This window comes from Caretta caretta, chromosome 6 (assembly GCF_965140235.1).
Source record: "Caretta caretta isolate rCarCar2 chromosome 6, rCarCar1.hap1, whole genome shotgun sequence".
Lineage (NCBI taxonomy): Eukaryota > Metazoa > Chordata > Testudines > Cheloniidae > Caretta > Caretta caretta.
The window spans coordinates 22,981,066-23,004,994 of record NC_134211.1 but is presented as its reverse complement, the minus strand read 5'-3'; the positions used below and the strand labels follow the sequence as shown (position 1 = coordinate 23,004,994).

At 41.4% G+C, this 23,929-nt stretch overlaps 1 protein-coding gene across 4 annotated transcripts in view; it reads left to right on the top strand.

Annotated features, from left to right (window-relative positions):
• Positions 1–23,929, top strand: part of TOLLIP (toll interacting protein) — a 58,527-nt gene that overhangs the window by 15,099 nt on the left and 19,499 nt on the right. For 2 of the 4 annotated variants that reach the window (XM_048853838.2, XM_048853837.2), the window contains exons 2-5: positions 5,251–5,400; positions 10,952–11,134; positions 15,113–15,265; positions 17,026–17,116. In XM_048853838.2, the coding sequence (XP_048709795.1) occupies positions 5,251–5,400; positions 10,952–11,134; positions 15,113–15,265; positions 17,026–17,116 (577 nt within the window). Of the gene's footprint in view, positions 1–1,319; positions 1,343–1,943; positions 1,991–5,250; positions 5,401–10,951; positions 11,135–15,112; positions 15,266–17,025; positions 17,117–23,929 lie in introns of those variants that run through there. The other 2 variants (XM_048853840.2, XM_048853839.2) reach the window with 2 other exon arrangements.

Genomic DNA, 23,929 nt, shown 5'->3' with positions numbered 1-23,929 from the left:
TCAGCATTGGTTTCACAAGCCTGCCTGGGGAACGTGGATGCATACTCCATTGCCAGTCCACAATGCTTTGTCTCCACGCTGTTTTTAGTGTACTAGCTAGATTAAGGCTAGTGTGGGTATGCCTACTTGAGCTGTAGATTGTAGCTTAGATGTACCCTTAGGGGCATTTGACAAACTTAATAGTGAAATGCCTCCTTAGACTGTACAGGGTCACTGAATGCTGTGGTGAAGTTATTTCTCTGCAAGTCATCTTTAAAAACAATGGTCGTGGCACAGATACCTCAAAATGTAACTCTTCCTTCTGAACCCTGTTTTCCTACACTCCTTTATGGATACAAAACCTGGGTGGCCTATCGACAGCACCTCAAGAGTCTGGAGAGGTACCACCCACGATGCCTCCGGAATATCCTTTGCATCAGGTGGGAAGATTGTTGCACTAATTCCAGCATCCTCCCTGAAGACAATGTCACCAGCATTGAAACAATGATTCTCATGCAGCAACTCTGTTGGGTTGGACATTGTGTGCGGATGCCAGACTCTTGCCTCCCAAAACAAGTCGTCATACTCTCAACTCAACCATGGTCAGAGGAAACACACTTTCTGTGAGTCTTTTTAATATCTCAAGAAAACTGATGTGGTTCCAGGATTGGACTCCTGAGTCATCTCAGGACCCATATGTAAATCCGTCACAGAGATGATCCTCGAATCGAGGGTGTGACGGTGCACCCCATAAGGCTTTATGTTAATGTTTGACTGTATATATGACATATGCCATGTAACACATCTATGTAAAGGTTATGATCTACTGAATATATTCATCCTATTTGCATGCATGTGTCATTCTTGTATTCGAAGTTATGAATATTGGCTGTATACTTGTTTGGTTTTAAATAGCCTTAGTAAGGCATTTGGTCAGCTTCTTTAGAAGGGAATTAAGTGCCCAATCAAGAAGCACTTAACGCACAATGGATCTTGGAAGGCTCCAATCCACATAAGACGTCTACATGAGGACATTCAAGGTAGCATGTGGACAATGGCTGCTGCCTGTAAAAACTGAGTCATGCATGGACATGTGACTTGCCCATGGGACTCCAAAACTCCATCTTGGAGCTGGACTTTGCAGAGGAGGGGGTCTCCACCCACAAGAGAGAGTCTATTTAAACCCCTGGGAGACACCTCCATTTGGTCTTCAGCTGGCTCAGGAGAGAGCCTCTCCACCCCCAAGGATACCTGAAAGAAACTGGAACAAAGGACAGTAACTACAGGGGGTGTGAGGGATTGCTGGACCCAGACTAGAAGGAGACTAGTCTGTAAAAGGAAGCTTACTGGAATTCCTCTGAGGGTGAGGTTTTTATCTGTATTCAGTTTTCTTACTGTATTAGACATAGACTTGCGTGTTCTATTTTATTTTGGTTGGTAATTTACTTTTTTCTGTCTGTTACTACTTGGAACCACTTAAATCCTACTTTCGGTATTTAATGAAATCACTTTTTACTTATTAACCCAGAGTATATTAATACGTGGGGGGCAAACAGCTGTGCATATCTCTCTATCAGTGTTATAGAGGGTGAACAATTTATGAATTTACTCTGTATAAGCTTTATACAGGGTAAAACGGATTTATTTGGGGTTTGGATCCCATTGGGAGTTGAGCATCTGAGTGTTAAAGACAGGAACGCTTCTTAAGCTGCTTTCAATTAAGCCTACAGCTGTTAGGGGACATAGTTCAGACCTGAGTCTGGGTTTGCAGCAGGCGAGCAGGTCTGGCTCAAACCAGGCAGGGCACTGAAGTCCCAAGCTGGGAGGGCAGGGAAAGCAAGGGCAGAAGTAGTCTTGGCACATCAGTTGGCAACCCCAAGGGGGTTTCTGTGATGCAACCCATCACAGAGGGATCGCTGATATAGAAATCTTTTTATTTTAAAAAAATAGGGCTACTTAAAGGTGTGGTCAGGACCTGAGCAACCCCTTTTGGCTTGGCGTGACACTGCAGGTATGCCCCACCTATAACTTGCTCAAGTGGTGCAGCAGTAGATTGCAATTGAACAGCCCAGGGGCAAGGAGAAGCAGACACCCACTAACCAGATGCTATGTATCTTTATAAGGCTTCAGACCCCAGATATAGTCCCATACTGACAGTCCACACCTAAGTCTCTGAATCAGGTTAGACTTGTATCCAGATGCTTCGGGAGCAACTGCCACCCACTACTTCTCGTCCTTGTTCTGCTTCCTGTTACTGTTATCCCTAGGCTGCAGCTGTAGGCTCCAGCCTGTTTTTTAAAGGGTTAGTACCTTTCCCCATGCGTGTGCTCACGGGCTGTTATAGTTCATGGTTAAGGTTATTATTATGTCATGGAAGTCACAGAATCCAGTGACTTCCATTGACCTCCATGACACTTTTTGCCCCAGAGCTAGAGCTCCCAGTCAGTCCCACACCCGCAGCTGCCAGCCCCAACACTGATGGGGGGGGGGACCCTGCAGCTGCCCAACCACAGCGGGGGGCTGGTGGACACAGGATTCTGTGTCTGGGCAGCTGTAGGGTCCCACGCCCGCCAAGGCTGGAGTCCCCACTGCCTGCTGGCTGGGCAGCTCTTGGACCCCTCAGAGCTGCCCAGCCGCCGCAGTGGGGGCGAGGGGACCCTGTAGCTCCCACACCCGCAGCAGTGAGGGACCGGAGAGCCCCAGCAGCAGTGGGTGCTGAACCTGCCTACCCCTTTTGTCAGGGATATTTTTATGAAAGTCAGGGACAGGTCATGGGTTTCTGTGAATTTTTGTTTATTACCTGTGACCTGTACATGACTTTTGCTAAAAATATTTGTGACAAAGTGAAGCGTGGGCTTCATTCATGGTGCTTTACATATTCTACATTTTGATATAGGCTCTTGGTACTAGGAAAAACTGACTCTGGAATTAGGATGTGAACTTTCATATTGTGAAGGGTCAAATAGCAATTATATAAATGTTTAAAATGGATTATCTACTCTTACATTGAAGCTGACTAAACAAGTATTTGAAGTACACCATTATTCTTTGCATATTTCAGGACTAATTCAGCCAAGAAGTAACTGTCACTTCTGGGCCTTAAAAGATCTGAATAAATTCACAGAAACTAAATATTCAAAGCTTCTACAATACAAGACACAGGGCAGTTTTTTGGTTAGTTTTGAGTTTGGGCCTGGCAGAAAACAATGTTGATAGTATTAGGTTTATTAATTGAAACAAACACTGTCCGTGCTCACATTTTATCAATGAACACTGGCAACTGAGATGTTTTTACAGGAGATCTTAAATACCATGTTTGCATTCTGCAATTCTTAACTTAAATTGGCAACATGTAGATGGACATTCATGTAGTCTTCCTTACCCCTAGCTTTTTCAATACATTTCAGTCCTGACCTGCTGCCCCTACTGTTGCTGTGATCCTGACAGTCTTGTTTAGGAGCGTCGGCTCTTGCCAAATTACTTTTCATAGTATCTACGAGCTATAGCAGCTATATCTTAAGAAAGCTTGTAATTCTCAAACTGTAGCTTAAAGATGTTATAATTTTCTCCAATAAGATCTTGTAGATAAGCATTTGCAAGAATGACGACGTTCCTCATTTTTGTGGGATACTTCTGAGTGTCACCTTTGTCGGGATCTGTAATGTTCTGTAGAAAATGGAGCAATGTGTATAGAATGTTTTAAAATAGATTCAGGGTCTTTTATTTAGTGCACAATTCATATTATAAATATACAAATATTTTGCCTTTGTAGACTGATAGAGGCTGTTTTACCCATTTCTATTCACTTTTTAAGTTGCTCCGTTTGCTTAGTGGGCTAATTGACACAAGTGGGATAATGTAACTTTAGTCAAGAATCTGTTAATGTGTTTAACTTGATCCTCATGTTCTGAGAGTTTATAATTTTGGCACAACTTTCTCTGAGCTGGGACTTGATATTAAAAATGAAAATATCCCCCTCCCCTCCAATCCCTCCAAAAATTAAAACCGATGCTTAATTTGGTTAGCCGGGTATAACTGTCACTCAGGGATGTCCGGTATAGGTCTGTGGTGTAGATCTGGCCTAAATCTCCTGCTGTCCTCTGATTCTTTCCCCTTACAATACAAACATGCTATAGTCTCTTCCATCTTAAAATCCACCAATGACCCCACTTGTCTTTTCAACTACCATCCCTTCAACTACTGCCCCTTGTCTCTTTCATCTCTAAGGTCAATGAACATACTGTACAATTGCTGTTTGGAGTTCATCTCTTCCAGTTTCGTCCTAGCCCCTCTCCAATCTGACTTCTGCCCCGTGCATGTCTCTGACACTGTCCTAGCTAAAGCTCAGAATCAGCTCCATTTCTCATCCTCTTTGATGAGTCGTTCATCTCTGACAGTCCACCATGGACTACTTGAAATCTTGTCCCCTTTTGGCTTCTGTGAATCTGTAATCTCCTGGTTCTTCTCCAACCTCTAATTGTTCCTGCATTGTGTGTCCTTTGAAAGACACTTCTCATCTCCCCTTCCACTTGCTTTCTGTGGGGGTTCCACAGGGCTTTGTTCTTGGTCCCCTTCTCTTCTCCCTCTACATCTTATCTCTGGGTAATCTCATCCACAAACTAAATATCCACAAAACTATCTCATTATCCACCTTTAAATCTCACCTCAAACATCTCCTTTGCCAAGATGGCTACAAAAAAACTTGGCAATGAGTAGGCTGATGGTGTGTAGTCACCACTGCTTATCGTGCTGGTCAATATTGTCTTCTTTCCTTGTACTTCCCCCATCTGTCTGTATCCATTGGTTGTCTCGTCTCTTATTTAGATCGTAAGCTTATCAGGGCAGACACTATTTATTTTTTTTTTTGTTCTGAGTTTGTGCAGCAGCTAGTATAATGGTGTCCTAGTCCAGGACTAGGGCTCTTAGGGAATACTGTTTGTTGTTTGTTTTACCGTAGCACCTATCTTTCAGGTGTAATTTAAAATCTAACTTTTAAAATGTGTGATGTGATTTAAATAAAAATATTACCCGCACCCTTCATAACTCAGCACTGATATCCAAAGACCTGCATCATAATGCCATTATAGGTTTCTCCTAAGCATAGCTCATGCAAATTTACCACTTTGTTCATGCCACCAAAATTAGAACAAAATCGTGCTGAAGTGACTTGGTGGCCATTTCTTTAAGTTCTCCTTCCTCCATTTCTTGTTACAGAACCTTTTACCAGTGGAAATGAGCTATAAATTAGAATCTGATTTGTTTGTTCTACAGGTGTATATTGGTGAGCTTCCTCAGGATTTCCTACGTATCACCCCAACACAGCAGCAGCAGCAGATCCAATTGGATGCACAGGCAGCTCAACAGTTACAGTATGGAGGACCGATGGGCACAGTAGGCAGACTCAGCATCACTGTAGTACAGGTATGATTTGTAGCTCTCTTCTAATACATTTGTTAATCTGCTACATCTTCCACCCGTGGCCACCTGAGATCTGATGCTGAAACTGAAGTTGCTACACTAATTGGATAACATATTTTCCGCTAAGTGGCTCTGTGTATTGGTCTCTCATTATGAAATAGGACCTGTACACACAGTTCCTAGCAGTGTTTACATACTAATTGCACAGCATTAACTGTAATGCACAGTACTACAGTTTTCCTATTTAAAATTTCTCGTCAGTATTTACTATTTTGGCCACGTACAGTAATTGAGTTGGACGTGTGCTTTGTCATTGGGTTACTAAACCATCAGGAGCAGCAGCTTCCGTAACATCTTTTGTTAAAATAACTTGTGGGCAGAAGCTTTTTTCATCCTGGAATAAGATCAGTTATGCGGGTGTAAAATAAGATACTGTATGACTGCAACTGCAGTTTATAATATTGGTCCTTCCTTAGTGCAGTCGGGGCTGAAGTAGATGATCCCTTCCAGGCCTATGTGTCTGATTCTATTTTTTTTATATATAGATATAGTACTATATCAGTACAATACCTCTCCCATTCTTATTGTATTGTTTTAAATGTTTTAATGTTCAAAGTGAGAAGTTTTGGTGCTCCAGAGACAGTCCCTGGATAACTACTAGTTTCAGAGTAACAGCTGTGTTAGTCTGTATTCTCAAAAAGAAAAGGAGTACTTGTGGCACCTTAGAGACTAACCAATTTATTTGAGCATAAGCTTTCGTGAGCTACAGCTCACTTCATCAGATGCATACTATGGAAAATACAGAAGATGTTTGTATACATACAAACCATGAAAAAATGGGTGTTTACCACTACAAAAGGTTTCCTCTCCCCCTACCCCACTCTCCTGCTGGTAATAGGTTATCAAAAGTGATCACTCTCCTTACAAAGTGTATGATAATCAAGGTGGGCCATTTCCAGCACAAATCCAGGGTTTAACAAGAACCTCTTGGGGGGGGGGGTAGGAAAAAAAAGGGGAAATAGGTTACCTTGCAAAATGACTTAGCCACTCCCAGTCTCTATTCAAGCCTAAGTTAATTGTATCTAATTTGCAAATGAATTCCAATTCAACAGTTTCTCGCTGGAGTCTGGATTTGAAGTTTTTTTGTTGTAATATAGCAACTTTCATGTCTGTAATCGCGTGACTGGAGAGACTGAAGTGTTCTCCGACTGGTTTGTGAATGTTATAATTCTTGACATCTGATTTGTGTCCATTTATTCTTTTACATAGAGACTGTCCAGTTTGACAAATGTACCTGGCAGAGGGGCATTGCTGGCACATGATGGCATATATCACATTGGTGGATGTGCAGGTGAACGAGCCTCTGATAGTGTGGCTGATGTGATTAGGCCCTGTGATGGTGTTCCCTGAATAGATATGTGGGCACAGTTGGCAACGGGCTTTGTTGCAAGGATAGGTTCTTGGGTTAGTGGTTCTGTTGTGTGGTATGCGGTTGCTGGTGAGTATTTGCTTCAGGTTGGGGGGCTGTCTGTAGGCAAGGACTGGCCTGTCTCCCAAGATTTGTCTCCCTACTGACCGCTATTCCTACCTACATGCCTCCAGGTTTCACCCTGACCACACCACACGATCCATCGTCTACAGCCAAGCTCTGCAATACAACCGCATTTGCTCCAACCCCTCAGACAGAGACAAACACCTACAAGATCTCTATCAAGCATTCTTACAACTACAATACCCACCTGCTGAAGTGAAGAAACAGATTGATAGAGCCAGAAGAGTTCCCAGAAGTCACCTACTACAGGACAGGCCTAACAAAGAAAATAACAGAACGCCACTAGCCGTCACCTTCAGCCCCCAACTAAAACCCCTCCAACGCATTATTAAGGATCTACAACCTATCCTGAAGGATGACCCAACACACTCACAAATCTTGGGAGACAGGCCAGTCCTTGCCTACAGACAGCCCCCCAACCTGAAGCAAATACTCACCAGCAACCGCATACCACACAACAGAACCACTAACCCAGGAACCTATCCTTGCAACAAAGCCCGTTGCCAACTGTGCCCACATATCTATTCAGGGAACACCATCACAGGGCCTAATAACATCAGCCACACTATCAGAGGCTCGTTCACCTGCACATCCACCAATGTGATATATGCCATCATGTGCCAGCAATGCCACTCTGCCATGTACAGTCTCTACGTAAAAGAGTAAATGGACACATCAGATGTCAAGAATTATAACATTCATAAACCAGTCAGAGAACACTTCAGTCTCTCCAGTCACGCGATTACAGACATGAAAGTTGCGATATTACAACAGAAAAACTTCGAAACCAGACTCCAGCGAGAAACTGTTGAATTGGAATTCATTTGCAAATTGGATACAATTAACTTAGGTTACCTTGCATAATGACTTAGCCACTCCCAGTCTCTATTCAAGCCTAAATTAATTGTGTGACCGGAGAGACTGAAGTGTTCTCCGACTGGTTTATGAATGTTATAATTCTTGACATCTGATTTGTGTCCATTTATTCTTTTACGTAGAGACTGTCCAGTTTGACCAATGTACATGGCAGAGGGGCATTGCTGGCACGTGATGGCATATACCACATTGGTGGATGTGCAGGTGAACGAGCCTCTGATAGTGTGGCTGATGTTATTAGGCCCTGTGATGGTGTTCCCTGAATAGATATGTGGGCACAGTTGGCAACGGGCTTTGTTGCAAGCTTATGCTCAGATAAATTGGTTAGTCTCTAAGGTGCCACAAGTACTCCTTTTCTTTTGCATAACTACTGTATCATCTTAGCCTTCTAAACTTTCCTAGAGATTGAAACTTCTGCATTCGCTTCATTCGACCATTATCTTGCCATCTAGTGTTGGTTAAGTAAACTCTTTCTGTTTAGGGGGTGGGGATATTTGGAAACCAAGCTCCCAGTATAACTTGACTTATGAAACAATAGTTGGCTTGTGGCTAAGAAATGATGATAAAAGAATATATTGGAGAAGTAGATGTGAGCTACGTTGTGCACGGCTTTGGAAGTGAAGGGTGAGTCCTTATATTTGATACAGAAGGTTAAAGGGAGCAGTTAAAAGAATTTCGGAAGGGTCTGGGTACATTCTAACTGATAGAAAAGGTAAATTATTTTTGGTACAGCCTTTTGGACAGACTGAAGTAAGGCAAGGGCCCAAGAGGCCAGAGATGACGAGGTACAAGAAGTTTGGACTATTATCAGACAAAACATTGACATTATTGGAATCTTAAAATATTTTGCTGCTTCACAGAGAAAAATCTTCTGTGCACGTCATTCAGTTAAGAAGTAATGTGATATATTTTGCTAATTTGTTCCCTTGTTACTTGTGGGTTTTTGTGGGGTTTTTTTAAAAGCCTTTAAAGAGTCATATTGACATTGAGCCAGAACTAAAGAGGAATTAGTGTCAGAGACTCTGCTATTAATGTGTAAGAATACTGAAGTCCCAAGACTTGCTTCTTCTAGTCAGACTTTCATTGCCTTCATTCCAGACACTGTCCATATTTTTGTATATACATTTGTAATATATAAAAATTTCAAAGGGGAATGACTTAACAGTACACTTTTTCTCATAATCTTTCAGTAACAATGAGTGGTGTAAACCTTGTGGCTTGGGCTCTAAAGCCAAAGGGTGGGGCACTTTATCGGTATAGTAATACTATACTAGTGTAGTGCTCCTAATGTAGAAACAGGTCTACTAGCAAAGCTGCGGTTTGTACCAGTATAGTAAAGCCACTGTCAGTCAGGAATTGTGCCTCTTCATGTCTCTGACCAGCATAGATGTGCCAGCAGAAGTCCATAGTGTAGATGCAACTGTACCAAGATGTAGGAGCCTCACATCTGATCAGCTAGTTATAAAACTCCTTAGTGTAGATGAGGCTCAGGCACTACATGAGCTATATGACAGTTTTTATGTGGTGGCAGGGAATTCCAAACTACCTATTAGATGCCAGAGGAACAAAGGCTATAAGCCACAAATGAATTTTGGACTCCCATTTTGTTCGAGTGCTGTTGGTTTACTTGAGATATAGTCCCTACCCAGGGAATTAATCTTAAATAAACACAATACAATTCTAATACAATGCACAGGGTGAATTTATTTTAAAGCAGAGAGGGGATTTAATTTACTAGAGATACGAGTGTTACAACACTTCTTTGTGGCAGACTGTTACACACACACACACTCTTAGATATTACTAAGGTGGATTGATTTAAATCAGTAAGCTGGAAAGTCTTCATTTAAATCATTGACTTTAATTGTGTGTTTTCATTTGTATTTTCAGTTATTTTCCTAAAGAGATCTTGATTCTCATTGGTTGGTAACCATTAAAACATGTTGGTTTGCCACTAAATATAGTACGGCTGTCAAGCTATTTAAAAAAAGTAATCGTGATTAATCGCAGTTCTAATGACACTGTTAAAGAATAACAGAATACAATTTTTTTGTTTTCTATATTTTCAAATATATTGATTTCAATTACAACAGGATACAAAATGTACAGTGCTCACTTTATATTTATTACAAATATTTGCACTGTAAAAAAATGAACAAAAGAAATAGTATTTCAGTTCACCTCATACAAGTATTGTAGTGCAATCTCTTTATCATGAAAGTTGAATTTACAAATGTAGAACTATAATTTTTACATAACTCCCTTCAGCTGAATGAGCCCTTGTTTGCAAAAGAGGGTGGATTTTGCCTCTGGGATTGGACATGCAGCCGGAGAGGAGAGGCTGGTACAGGGAGACTGAGCTCACCAGGCCCTTGTTCTCTGTGGCAGTGTTTCTGAATGTTTTTGTGCTGGCAACCCTATTGGGACTTAAAAAAAACAAACAACAAACCTCTCCCTCCCCCCCCAAAAGAAAAAAAAATTGTGGCCTCCCCCATACATTCAGCCCTGGGGGATGCAGGGCTCTGGGGCTCCCATGCCCCCCTCCATGGCTCCCTTCCCATCCAGAGGTATGTGTTAAAAAAATGAATGCGTTAATTTTGTTTACAGTTAATTGCAGGTGTTAACTGCAATCGACAGTCGTCAAATATAGCCTTTACACTAAATTTGTTGCTTTTTGCTAACCACATTTATTTAGGCAGTTGTATAGCTTATCCTAGAATGATAGCATCAGAGAAATGTAGGGCTGGAAGTGACCTTGAAGTCAAGTCCAGCCCACTACACTAAGGCAGGACCAAGTAAACATAGACTATCCGTGGCTGGTGTTTGTCCAGCCTGTAAAAACCTCTTATGACGGGGATTTCACAACCTCCCTTGGAAAGCCTATTCCAGAGCTAGAAAGATGTTTTTCCTAATATCTAACCTAACTCTGCCTTGCTCTACCCCTGAGGATTGCTTTTTTTATTTGAGCCTCTGTCCACATCATAGGTGGGCCCAGTCAGTATCCCCTTTCGATTGTGACAGATTTCTTCTAAACTAATATAGTTTCATTTCATAAGAATTAATAAAGAAAATGGCAAACTTAATTTTATTTTCTTCTTCTTTTATTCCTTTTTGGTTTCTTCCCAGGCAAAACTGGCAAAGAACTATGGTATGACCCGCATGGATCCATACTGTCGGGTACGGCTTGGCTATGCTGTGTATGAAACTCCTACAGCACACAATGGAGCCAAAAACCCACGCTGGAACAAAGTTATTCAGTGCACTGTTCCCCCGGGTGTGGACTCTTTCTATCTTGAGATATTTGATGAGGTTAGAATTTTATTTGTGCTTTGCTGGTTTGAGGTTGGTGTGGGACCTTACAAAGCCGGACTGAGGTGACGTAGCCCAGTGATGTATACCAGCACCTGGAATGTTTCGGGTTTTTTTTGTGGTGGATCACACTTTCACAAATTTCTTTTCAACCACAACAGGTAGAGGTACTGTCTCTAATGAGAGCTGAGATTCTGATATAATTGTATGAGTTCTGGAGGGATGACATAGGGGTTGTGAGAAGGTTATGTTAGCCTTAAAATCAAGCGGTTTCTGAATACTCTAATGCTAAACTACAGTGCAGTACCTGAGGAGCATTCTTTTATTCTGCACTTTATACTAAAAATAGGCTGCTCATGCAGTTCTGTGGGAGATAATGTTGCAAGACTTTTCAAATCCGATTATAGCTTTAATCCAAGATGTAAGAGTTTTGGTGACAGTAAATCAGTTAAATGTAGAATAATCTTTGTAGACAAATTTGAATTAAAAAATGATTCCATCAAGAGGTTCTAGTGAGTAAAATTTATTTTACATGATTATGAGCCGGAATCCCAGGTTCACATCACGTTCTCTCCTTGCAACTATAATTTCCTCCTGGTTCTTTCTGCTGCCGCCGCCTCCCACTTTACTCATTGAATATCGTTTCCTCCCAGCTCCCCTCTGCTGCTTGTACTTACTATCCTTGGTGTCTAAAACTTTCCCTACTGCTCCTGGTGCATGTGTGGGAGAGACAGTAGCATTAGAAAGCTATCTATAACGGTAACATGTTAGAATCTTGTACCTTACAGGTATAAAATCATATCTTTGGGTTTTCATAGTTTTCAAGATTTTTCTTTCAGTATAATTGTCTTATGTGAAGGTGGCCAGTCTTCTGGCTATCAAGTGCTGGATAGTGTACTTTGGAACCCTAAACTACTCAAGCTCCTGAATGGTCATGGTAGAGAGTACCAGGGTTCTCAATGAATAGATGCCATCGGTGTCTCCTTTGAGAGGAATCAGCCATCCCACCTGAATAACCTGACCAGCAATGAAGAAATCATCCCTTTACACAAGAGACCTCACACACTGTCTTCCCTTTTCTGAGCAAACTATCAAGAAGCAAAACCTTCCGTTCTGTTGGTATTCTGGATTCCTCTGTTAGGGTTCAAGACTTAACATGGTACTTAACGCTTGTTCTTGTGGGTGATCACCTGCCCACAGACAAGGAAGTACATCTGTACTCAACTTACTGGATTTCTGACACTTGATATTGTTGATGACCAAATTACTCCTGTCCTGGTCTCAAGAAGCTGCAGAGCCAAACGGAAACACAGTGAAATGGCTTAGGTCCTTCCTCCTTGGACTGAATCCAGAGGATTATTGGTGGGCATTTGATCTCCAGGGCTTTCCATCTGCAGAATTCAATAAGGTTTAATTCTCTCCCCTCATGTTATTCAACATCTGTATGAAAACATTAGGAGAGTTCTCATTTACACCAAATGTAAATAGGTCCATTTCTCAGTACATAAGTGAAATTGGCTGCCTACAAAGCAGCTGTCTTAATCTGGAACCCAGACAAGACTAAGGTGGTGCTGGTGGGAGAACTTGCTTACTTTTGTAGCATGCGCCACTATCAAGGGCATTTTTCCTTCAGAATAAGTTGGATGCCTAGATAACCACAGACAAATAACTGGTGACCCTATAGGACTCAGACCTGACTGTGGTGGTCTGTGCATTCGTGACTTCCTGCCTTGATTACGAAATTTGTTAGATGTAGAAATGAAACCACATTCCCTTAAAAAGCTTCATCTGGTTTAAAAAAAAAATGCAATAGCCCATCTACTTAACAAAACTGTTCACTTTGAACATGTGCTTCACTGTCTGCGCTGACAGCCTCTTGAATAAAAAATAAAAATAATTTTCATGGGAGATGTATTCCTTTGGAACAATGGCTCTGTGGTGGATATGTGGAAGCTTGTGATTGCAGGAGACAGAACTTTCACAGGAGCTGGACCTGTGGAACTCACTCCCACAAGAGAAATGACCAACATCCTCACTAATAATTCGACAACTACACACATCTCATTTCTGCCTAGTTCACCCTCAGTTTCTCCACACAGGCCCATGCATGTGCACACAAGAGAATCCCTACAAACTAATCAAGGTTTATCTTTTGCATTCGAGGAATGAAAAATATGTATTTTCTATCTTTAGATACTTGATAGGTACTCACATACTGTGGTATTAGGAATCATAAAAGAGATGTGAATGCATATATGGTGAGTGAATAGAGATGATCACAAATGAATCAAAGCATATGCTTCCTTAAAAAGGAGGCAATGTTGGTAGGCTCTCTAACTTTTTGTATTACTTATACGTTTTCTGCCCTCACACAAGTTTTTCTGCAGCTCTACCAGTAGTAGAAAGTGGTAAGGAAATATTCTACTCTAGCAAATTTATCTAGCACTGGTTTTAGTAAGTCTGTTTTGGCTTAGAGAATCGTTACCAAACAGGTATTTCCACATCTGATTTTTATCTAGTCTATCTTACTGCCATTGTGTGATTGCTCCTTACAGTATGTTTTTCATTGCTTTTGTCCAGTTTTGGGTTAAATGTGTCAAGCAGTTGGGCTTTCACTGCTTCCTGTTTGGAAGATTAATTTTGTCCTCTCTCCAAAGAAAATTGATGTGAACAGTCAAGGCATTCAAAAGTAAAACTGGTTTTTCTGGGGGTGGATTTGGAGGCTTCACTTCAGGATTCCAACTGTAGGGAACAATTTTCTGTGCAACAGAGTTGGCAGTTTCCCAGGAAAAATTAATTGAGGATGGTGCAGGTAAATACCATCTTAAACCCAGTTTAAACCTGGAAATTGGGAAGAATAATTGCATCAGTGTCCTGCAAGTTCAGCAACCATAGAACAAATCTTTTCAAACTAGATACATCCATTGAAAAGTGAGGAATAGGTCCACTACATCAAAGTTGGTCTGCTGCTGCCAAATGCTACGAAACCAAATGGCCCTGGACCGGTAGTCTGCAATTCTGCATGCTTCTGATTGTTTAATGCTTCAAGCCTACAACTCTGCCTTGTTGTTTTCTATAATGGAATGTTTTTGCCTCTTGTTTAATATAATAATGAAAACTGAAATGAGTCATGACATGTATAACTTCCTCGAGAAAATACCAAACCAAAAATATACATACTCTGATCTATATTATGACTATATTAGTATTGTGCCCACTGCAGTTTACTTTTTATTTGTATAGTCCTAAATTAATCTATGAATCTATTGCCTTATGTAACCACAATTTGAATAAAACTAAGTGCAATGTGGTGTGCATTAACAAAACAATTTTGAAAAATAGGAAATGCCTTAAGCTGGGACTAACTAGTTTTTTCCTGGACTGTAAAAACATGTCTGGTAAATGCCAGGTCATCTTTGCTGTCTAAAGAGCAAAATTTTTTCCCCTCAAGTTGGTTTCCAGTTTTATGTAGTTTGGATCCTTTAGTGAGGATAAATGGGTGGCTAGTAGTTCAAAATAGCAGTAGTTCAACTAGAGGCATTCAGATCAATCAGCATTTGAGAACCTACAATATATATCACTTTGGAGCTGCTGTCAGTGCAGTCCATACTGATGCTAATGTTGCAATTGTTTAGCACGTTCCATCTGTGGATAGGAGAGTAATAAGCTGTCTCTGGCTGCCCTGTCACAACTCCCCACGCTGAAAAGCCATAGTCCCTCTTTTAAAAAGTACTTAGCCGTATTCTTACTGGAATACAATATTCAGTAGGGAAAAATCTTTGCAGGGAATACTGGCTGAACAACCTAGTGTTTAATTTCTGCTGTCAAAGTTGTGTTGCAAAGGATGGCTTAAAACTGAACTGGGTAAAATGTGACACTGAGACTTGTTCAAAGAACGTTAATCAGAAATCGTGTTCAGGAATTTTTTTTGAAGGCTGCGAGTTTGATCAGAAATATTTTATTTCTAATGCCTTTCAGCGAGCCTTTTCAATGGATGACCGCATCGCCTGGACACACATTACTATTCCTGAGTCTCTGAAACAAGGAAAGGTGGAGGATGAGTGGTATAGCCTGAGTGGAAGGCAGGGTGATGACAAAGAAGGAATGATTAACCTGGTCATGTCGTATACGGTAAGTCAAATGCGTTTTTGCCCTCAGGATATGGAGGGTGGCTTTCTTAGGGATGGGAACAGAGGAGAAGTCTGACATGGTTTTACTGAGCTGTTCTATTATGTTTTGTCATGTTGATTTTATATTGTTGACAACTATTGATATAGTTATTAGTTAATATTTTAACTGTCCTATCAATAAACACTACCATTCTTCTCAGTGAGATAGCTGGACGTTGCACTTGCTGTATAGCATGTTATCCTAAAAGGTGGGCACACCATGAGTTGAAAGAAGAAAAATGGTATCCAGATTCTTTGAGGCTCTTCATATTTCCTGATTTTCCAAAAAGACAAGTCCTCCATGCTGTTCTGTCTACAGCTGAAGTTTAGTTTTTCCAACTGTGTGAAACTGTTGCTGCTTGTATAACAATATAACCCTTCACCCCTACAAGCTTTCTAAGTAACCTAAATTGTAGTATTCCTGATTGTTTGAGTAGGCTTAACTAATCATTCTTCACTTTGACGGTGATCGAAGTGATTTTCAGTGCTCCTATAATGACTAGTTTTAATCTTTTAGGTTGAAGGCACAGACAGCTCAAAATTCACAATGAACTTTTACTTTCACGTGGAAGACTGTAGGTTTTATATTACAAGCACAAGAGTAAAGACAGATGTTCCAGATCAGATTAATGCTCAACCGGAGACTTTCAAATTTCATAACATCAAAAGTCATACAAGGCTAAGAATAGGTTAAAAGAACCTTTTGCAAGGGGAAGATTCTGGGAAATCTTTGTGTTGGAAAAATTAGATGGCTTTTGGTCCAGAAGGCACTCTTCAGATGGGGGGACTTTACCACTTGTACTTACAGTGAGTGGTGGAACTACTCTTAAGTACTACTAATTGGGGAGTAAGGGTGGTAGAACTTAACCAAGAAGCACTCTGCAAACTCAGGACCAACTTGATCCTGGGTTTGACTTGTTCAGAACCTTGGGATCCAAATTATTGTTATTGATCATGACAGATTCCACCATGTTTACAAACAGTTTAGATCACTAAAGGTAGGTATTGAATGATTTAAGCACTGCCTGCAAAAATTGCCAATTAGAAAAGAGAAAAAATAAATGAACAAGATCAGAGAGCTCAAGGAGCCTTGGACGATATTAACCTTTAAAACACTATACAAGATGCAGTACACCCCCTTGTGGACATGGATAATATGATTTTTTTCATCTTTGATCAGTGAGAATATTAGTATTAATGGAAGTTGTAAAGTGTCTAAATTGAGACTGCTTTAAACCAAATATTCACATTCTTTGGCTCATCTAAATTAATCCAGCTGGGCTCACTTGATTTTGAGAAATTGCTTCCTTTTTAAATAGTAATGGATTAAAGCTGTTTATATAGAATTTACTCTATTGAAAAACTTTACAATTTGTGAAATGAAGTAGAATTCATGAACAGATATACAGAAGTTTGGAAATTCAGATTATTTCCTCCTACTTACTAATTAATACCTCATTTTTATCTGGGAATTGTTACAAAAAGCTAGCTTAATTTGACATGGCTTCCTGGATTATAGATTCATTCCTTCAAATGGCAATTAATTTTGAGTACTCACATTGACTTCCTGAAAAGTGATATTAATATCTATTATTGCCAACAAACTGTGTACTGTACTAGTCAATGTAAAGTGACTAGCAAGACTTGAAGGTTTTGCTCAAATGCATTGTCAACTTTAGTTGTGTGTTAACTGGTTTTTTTTGTCATCCATTTGGTATTAAGTCCATACCAGCTGCCATGATGATGCAGCCGCAGCCAGTGGTCCTGATGCCCACAGTATACCAGCAAGGAGTTGGATATGTACCTATTGCAGGTATGTTCTCCATCCTTCCTTAAGGGTTTTGGAAAATTATTTTGGAGGTCTGACAGAATAATTACTGAATTTCTCTTGTGTTCTGTGTACCGGGAGGTTGGCAGTGTCTGTTATATGGTCCTTTCTCAACTGTGTAATGTTGAGGGGGAGAGGGAAGGCAGGAGAGCAACCAAACCCAAATAGGGAGTCAGCTTTTGGTCTACATGATTTACATTGCGTTAACTAAAGATGTGATTTGTAAACTGGGTTAGTTAAATCAGTGCAAAAGGCTTATTTAGGTTTAAACCAAGACTAGTCTACACATGAGTTATTCTGGAATAAGGTAGGGTATGAATTTAAAGCAGAATAGCTCTTCCAGAATAACTCCATACATAGACAAGCTCTAAATAGATTAGAAATCTGTTTAACTTAAACTGAAATACAATTGTCTGAATATTGTGTATAAACAATACTACTTTGTTGTGTGGACAAGGCCTTAGGCTGGCACAGTGGAAGCTCCCATCTTCATATGTTGGACGGGTTGTCAGTACCATAGGCAAGGTTCAGACTGAGAGTCTAAAAAGTGGTGGTGTGCTACACAGTCCCAGAGTAGCAGGATGTTCCTGCAGTGACATAGTTAATGCTGTTGTTGAAGTCATCCATTAAAGCTTAAGATTTAGTGCCTTTGAAATGAATTGGGGAAGTTCACACCTCTCTCATTGCTCTTATTTGTCTGTGCATACTCACTCAGGTAGTGCTTGCATCAATTCAATTTCATCTATAATGCTTAGTCGCTCTTTTTAAATTAGTTTAAATTCTGTGGAAATTCAGATGCTGCCAGAGAAATACTAAGATAGTATGCTGGCTACTACCAGCTCAGATGGATCCCTTACCTGAACCCACCAGAGATTGGGAGCATCATGGAGATCACTTGCATTGGAGGTTAAGGAAGAGGGGGGTGCTCTCTGTTCCATATTCCAATTTCTCATTCTAGAGTAGGGCCAAGGGAAGTAGGTGCAATGGGGAATTCCCAAGGCACTGTGGTGCGGAGGAGGAATCTTCCCCATAGGCCACAGCAGAGTTGCTCTGCAACTTGGGAATCTTGCCACAGGACTTAAGTAGTTTGCTTTGTGTTTGTGCTCATCTTCCTAAGAGGATTTGTCAGTGGATCTATATGGCAGCAGATCAACTGGTCCCCAGCTTCCTTCTCCACAGTGGTGTACAGGAAGTTTCCATGGATCTGGGATCTGTTACTCAGGGAGTCTGGGCTCCTGTAGACTCCCCAAATCCTCTCTTGTGTAGCAGAACTGCACCACTTCTACTCTGTTGGCAGAGTCTTCTGTGCTCACAGAGGGACAGAATCTACCCATGAGTGCACTTCTTTGCAATAGCATGCAGAAGAAAGTTATTTAAAGTAGCAGCCCAGAATACACAAGTAGCTGAAGACCAACTTTTTCTTCAGAGGGTTTAACAGACTTTCTCTGCTGAAATTCACTGCACTATTGTACACAACTGAGACAATGAGAGAGCCTATACTTTGAAGGAGAGGCCCTTTATTTTTGTAAAAAAGTAGTAAAAATCAATTATAGACTGTGAAATTGCCTTTCAAACTTCAGAAGCAGCACTAAATTATTTAATAGGCTTTTTGTGGTATTTTATTTCTCACATGACGTGTTTAAAAGCTTCATTCTGGTATAATATGGACATGGATTGAGGTGCAGTAGCTACTCTAATATAATGTCAGTAGGTGTACATCGAAGGGAAAGACTGAATTCAGTGTGGGTTTTTTGGTTTGTTTGATAAATGCATTCAAGTCCATGTGAATAAGTGACAGAATGGATAGGGCATAGAATATCAGGGTTGGAAGAGACCTCAGGAGGTCATCTAGTCCAGCCCCCTGCTCAGAGCAGGACCGATCCCCAATTAAATCATCCCAGCCAGGGCTTTGTCAAGCCTGACCTTAAAAACTTCTAAGGAAGGAGATTCCACCACCTCCCTAGGTAACGCATTCCAGTGTTTCACCACCCTCCTAGTGAAAAAGTTTTTCCTAATATCCAACCTAAATCTCCCCCACTGCAACTTGAGACCATTACTCCTTGTCCTGTCATCTGCTATCACTGAGAATAGTCTAGATCCATCCTCTTTGGAACCACCTTTTAGGTATTTGAAAGCAGCTATCAAATTCCCCCCTCATCTCTCTCCAATTTTTCCACATCCTTCTTGTAGTGTGGGGCCCAAAACTGGACACAGTACTCCAGATGAGGCCTCACCAATGTCGAATAGAGGGGAACGATCACGTCCCTCAATCTGCTGGCAATGCCCCTACTTATACATCCCAAAATGCCATTGGCCTTCTTGGCAGCAAGGGCACACTGTTGACTCATATCCAGCTTCTCGTCCACTGTAACGCCTAGGTCCTTTTCTGCAGAACTGCTGCCGAGTCATTCAGTCCCTAGTCTGTAGCGGTGCATTAGATTCTTCCGTCCTAAGTACAAGACTCTGCACTTGTCCTTGTTGAACCTCATCAGATTTCTTTTGGCCCAATCCTCTAATTTGTCTAGGGCCCTCTGTATCCTATCCCTACCCTCCAGCGTATCACCTCTCCTCCCAGTTTAGTGTCATCTGCAAACTTGCTGAGGGTGCAATCCACACCATCCTCCAGATCATTTATGAAGATATTGAACAAAACCGGCCCCAGGACCGACCCTTGGGGCACTCCACTTGGTACCGGCTGCCAACTAGACATGGAGCCATTGATCACTACCTGTTGAGCCCGACAATCTAGCCAGCTTTCTATCCACCTTATGGTCCATTCATCCAGCCCATACTACTTTAACTTGCTGGCAAGAATAGTGTGGGAGACAGTGTCAAAAGCTTTGCTAAAGTCAAGAAACATGTCCACCGCTTTCCCCTCATGCACAGAGCCAGTTATCTCGTGCATGACTTGCCCTTGGTGAATCCATGTTGACTGTTCCTGATCACTTTCCTCTAAGTGCTTCAGAATTGACTCCTTGAGGACCTGCTCCATGATTTTTCCAGGGACTGAGGTGAGGCTGACTGGCCTGTAGTTCCCAGGATCCTCCTCCTTCCCTTTTTTAAAGATGGGCACTACATTAGCCTTTTTCCAGTCATCCGGGACTTCCCCCGATCGCCATGAGTTTTCAAAGATAATGGCCAATGGCTCTGCAATCACATCCGTCAACTCCTTTAGCACTCTCGGATGCAACGCATCCGGCCCCATGAAATTGTGCATGTCCAGCTTTTCTAAATAGTCCCGAACCACTTCTTTCTCCACAGAGGGCTGGTCACCTCGTCCCCATGCTGTGCTGCCCAGTGCAGTAGTCTGGGAGCTGACCTTATTCATAAAGGCAGAGGTAAAAAAAGCATTGAGTACATTAGCTTTTTCCACATGCTCTGTCACTAGGTTGCCTCCCTCATTCAGTAAGGGGCCCACACTTTCCTTGACTTTCTTCTTGTTGCTAACATACCTGAAGAAACCCTTCTTGTTACTCTTAACATCTCGTTAGCTGCAACTCCAGGTGTGATTTGGCCTTCCTGATTTCACTCCTGCATCCCCAAGCAATATTTTTATACTCATCCCCAGTCATTTGTCCAATCTTTCACTTCTTGTAAGCTTCTTTTTTGTGTTCAAGATCATCAAGGATTTCACTGTTAAGCCAAGCTGGTCGCCTGCCATATTTACTATTCTTCCTACACATCGGGATGGTTTGTCCCTGTAACCTCAATAAGGATTCTTTTAAAATACAGCCAGCTCTCCTGGACTCCTTTCCCCCTCATGTTATTCTCCCAGGGGATCTTGCCCATCAGTTCCCTGAGGGAGTCAGTCTGCTTTTCTGAAGTCCAGGGTCCGTATTCTGCTGCTTTCCTTTCTTCCGTGTGTCAGGATCCTGAACTTGACCATCTCATGGTCACTGCCTCCTAGGTTCCCATCCACTTTAGCTTCCCCTACTAATTCTTCCTGGTTTGTGAGCAGCAGGTGAAGAAGAGCTCTGCCCCGAATTGGTTCCTCCAGCACTTGCACCAGGAAGGCATGATCACAGCACCAAGGGCTGAACCCAAATCTGATTCCAAACTCATTTTATTAGAGTTAATATGAAGTTTAAATTCCATCAGGAATCTGGGTTACCTGGCATGTGGAAGCAATTTTACTCCACAGTAGTAATGTACATAAGACTGTTGAAATAACTGCACACACAAAAGATTGAAGCATTAAACAGTGAGTGTACTAGAGTTTTACACACTTTGTTGCTTCTGTAGTCCTAGTGCATTGCACCCAACAGGGACTCTGGCATTCCTCTACATCCCCCTTGTTCAGGAACCCCCTGCAATACAATTCCCTCCCTCATGCTGGTGGCTCTGGGTCCCCCAAGCCACGGGCTCTTTGTTCACCACTGCCTTCTCCTCCTTTCCACTTTCATTTTCCTTCTATCTTGAAGAAAGTCTTTCAGGGCAGCAACATTTTAAACTGTATCAAGAAATAAAAATGGGGAGGAGGAAGGGTATTGTTATGCAGCAATGTGTTTAATGGCTACCAGCAACTGGTTCTTTGCTCTGTAGACGACTAACAAAGGTGGTTGAAGCTGCTGGCACTGCTAACCAGATGCTGAAACTGCATGTGTGCCCCACTTCTTCCTTTCGGCTTTGATTATTTTTCCCCCACCAAAGTCAGTAGGGTTCTGTCCACTGAGAGAGCATTCTCTGAAACCTTGGAATTTGTCAGTTGCAGTGTTCAAAAGTTACTGTGTTACAGAGAAATGCCATTTAATTGAGTGTTAGACCTCATTTCACCAGCCAACTAACTGGTTTTGACTATAATTCATATACTCTGAAGGGCGATTCCATTATGATATAAACCAAATGCATATGTTCTTGTATTTTTCAACTAGAATTTAATATTTTTCTTATTGTAGCTTCAAAATCATTAATGTAATAAATACTTCATATACAGTATGGATTTCAGTGCTCCACAGACAAGAGGATGTGAATGAGTCCTGGGAGATTACAACTGAATGCTGTACAGAATTTCTCAAACAGCTCTACAAAAAATTGCAATGCTAGCCTCTCTGGCCCAGTCCTATTGCATGTTGTAATAAGGACCATGCCTATACTAAGGGCATGTCTACACTTACCTCCGGAACGATCGATCCAACAGGTCAATTTATCGTGTCTAGTGAAGACGCGATAAATCAGCTGCCGAGGCTCTCCCGTCGACTGTGGTACTCCACCAGAGCGAGAAGCATAGGTGGAGTCGACGGGGAGCGTCAACAGTCGACCTACCACAGTGAAGACACTGCAGTAAGTAGATCTAAGTACGTCGACTTCAGCTACATTATTCATGTAGCTGAAGTTGCGTAACTTAGATCGAGCTACCCCCCCATAGTGTAGACCAGGCCTAAGAATGCTCTGGCAGTGCTTAATTTGTAATGAAAGAGGTGCCAGGGCTCAAGCAATTTTTTTTACTTTCATAATTGATGTGGCAAGCCCAGCCCAGAGATGCCAGGGCAACGTGTTGCCAAGTCCAGAGGTGCTGCGGCTCAACCCTGGCACAAATTGTGCACTGAATATTGGTACACTATACTAGCCAAGTACTGGTGCAGATGCAGCTATAGTGGCAAAGTTGCGCTTTGCACTTGTGTAGTAAAACTAGCCTCTTCCAACAAAACAAGTTATACCGTTAAAAGCACAGGGATGTGAAGACATGTGGTCCCGGACCTGTATCAGCAGAAGTCTGTAGTGTAGACCTGACCTGAGACTCATTTACACATGAAAACATGGCTTTCTTCAGAGTTGAAAGATTAGTGCTCTTCTGTAATCTGATGTGCACACCACCTAGTGTTGTCTGCCCCTTTCCACTTCAATTTGAAAATATTTAAAAAATCTTTTGAAGAACTTTTATTGGTGAAACCTCTTCTAAGCAGAAAAGCACAGAAATCTGAGATTTAGTGCATATGACAGTATTTAGTTCCTATATTAAATGTCGAATTTCCTAACTCATATTTGCGTAGTACAGAAGTGTCCTTATCTGGTAACATACCTGTACTGGTGTGGGTGGAGTAGCAGAGTTGTTCCACAACCATGGCATACTTATATGTAGTACTGTACTCATTACTGCGGCATTTGTTTTCAGAGTTAACTTGTTGCTTCAGTTATTACTGTGAATGAAAATATTAGGAAATCCTGCTTCTCTACTTAAACAAGTCTTTATTTTTCAGACCACCATGAATTGCTTCCTTTATTTAACAAATGTCAGATTTTTCCTTTTTTTTTTTTTTAAAGGACTCCAGAGGTGACTTAGAAGAAAATATTATGGACAGTTTAATGGGTTTTATTAAATGCGTCTGATTTTTTGCGGCGGGGGGTTGAATTCCAAATCAACTCTTTTTTTTTCGTCAGCTCATTCTACACTGTTTGCACATAGCATCTTTCCAGGTTTGCATTTGATAATCTCTGAAATCTTGGACAGAATCTGAGTCAGAATAGTAGTAGAAAAATACTGAATGTAAAGAGTAATTGATATTCCAGTTGGTCACTTTGTGACACAAAGTGACAGTAAACGAGCCTCTTCAGTTATCTTTAGCATATTTGAGTGTTTAAAGCAATTCCTGGGAAATCCATTCTAAGCAGAGGATTTTCTGTGGAAATGATAGTGATAATGGCTCTGGCCAGTTCATAATCAGAAATTATTTTGGTTTTTTTAAAATCCCTAAAAGCAAGCAGCGGAGATGGACATAAACAGAAGAATGATCCACAAAGGAAAACTTCAAGCATTGCCTGCATAGGATCCTCACTGAGGTGGCTTGTGAGCTTTGTCCT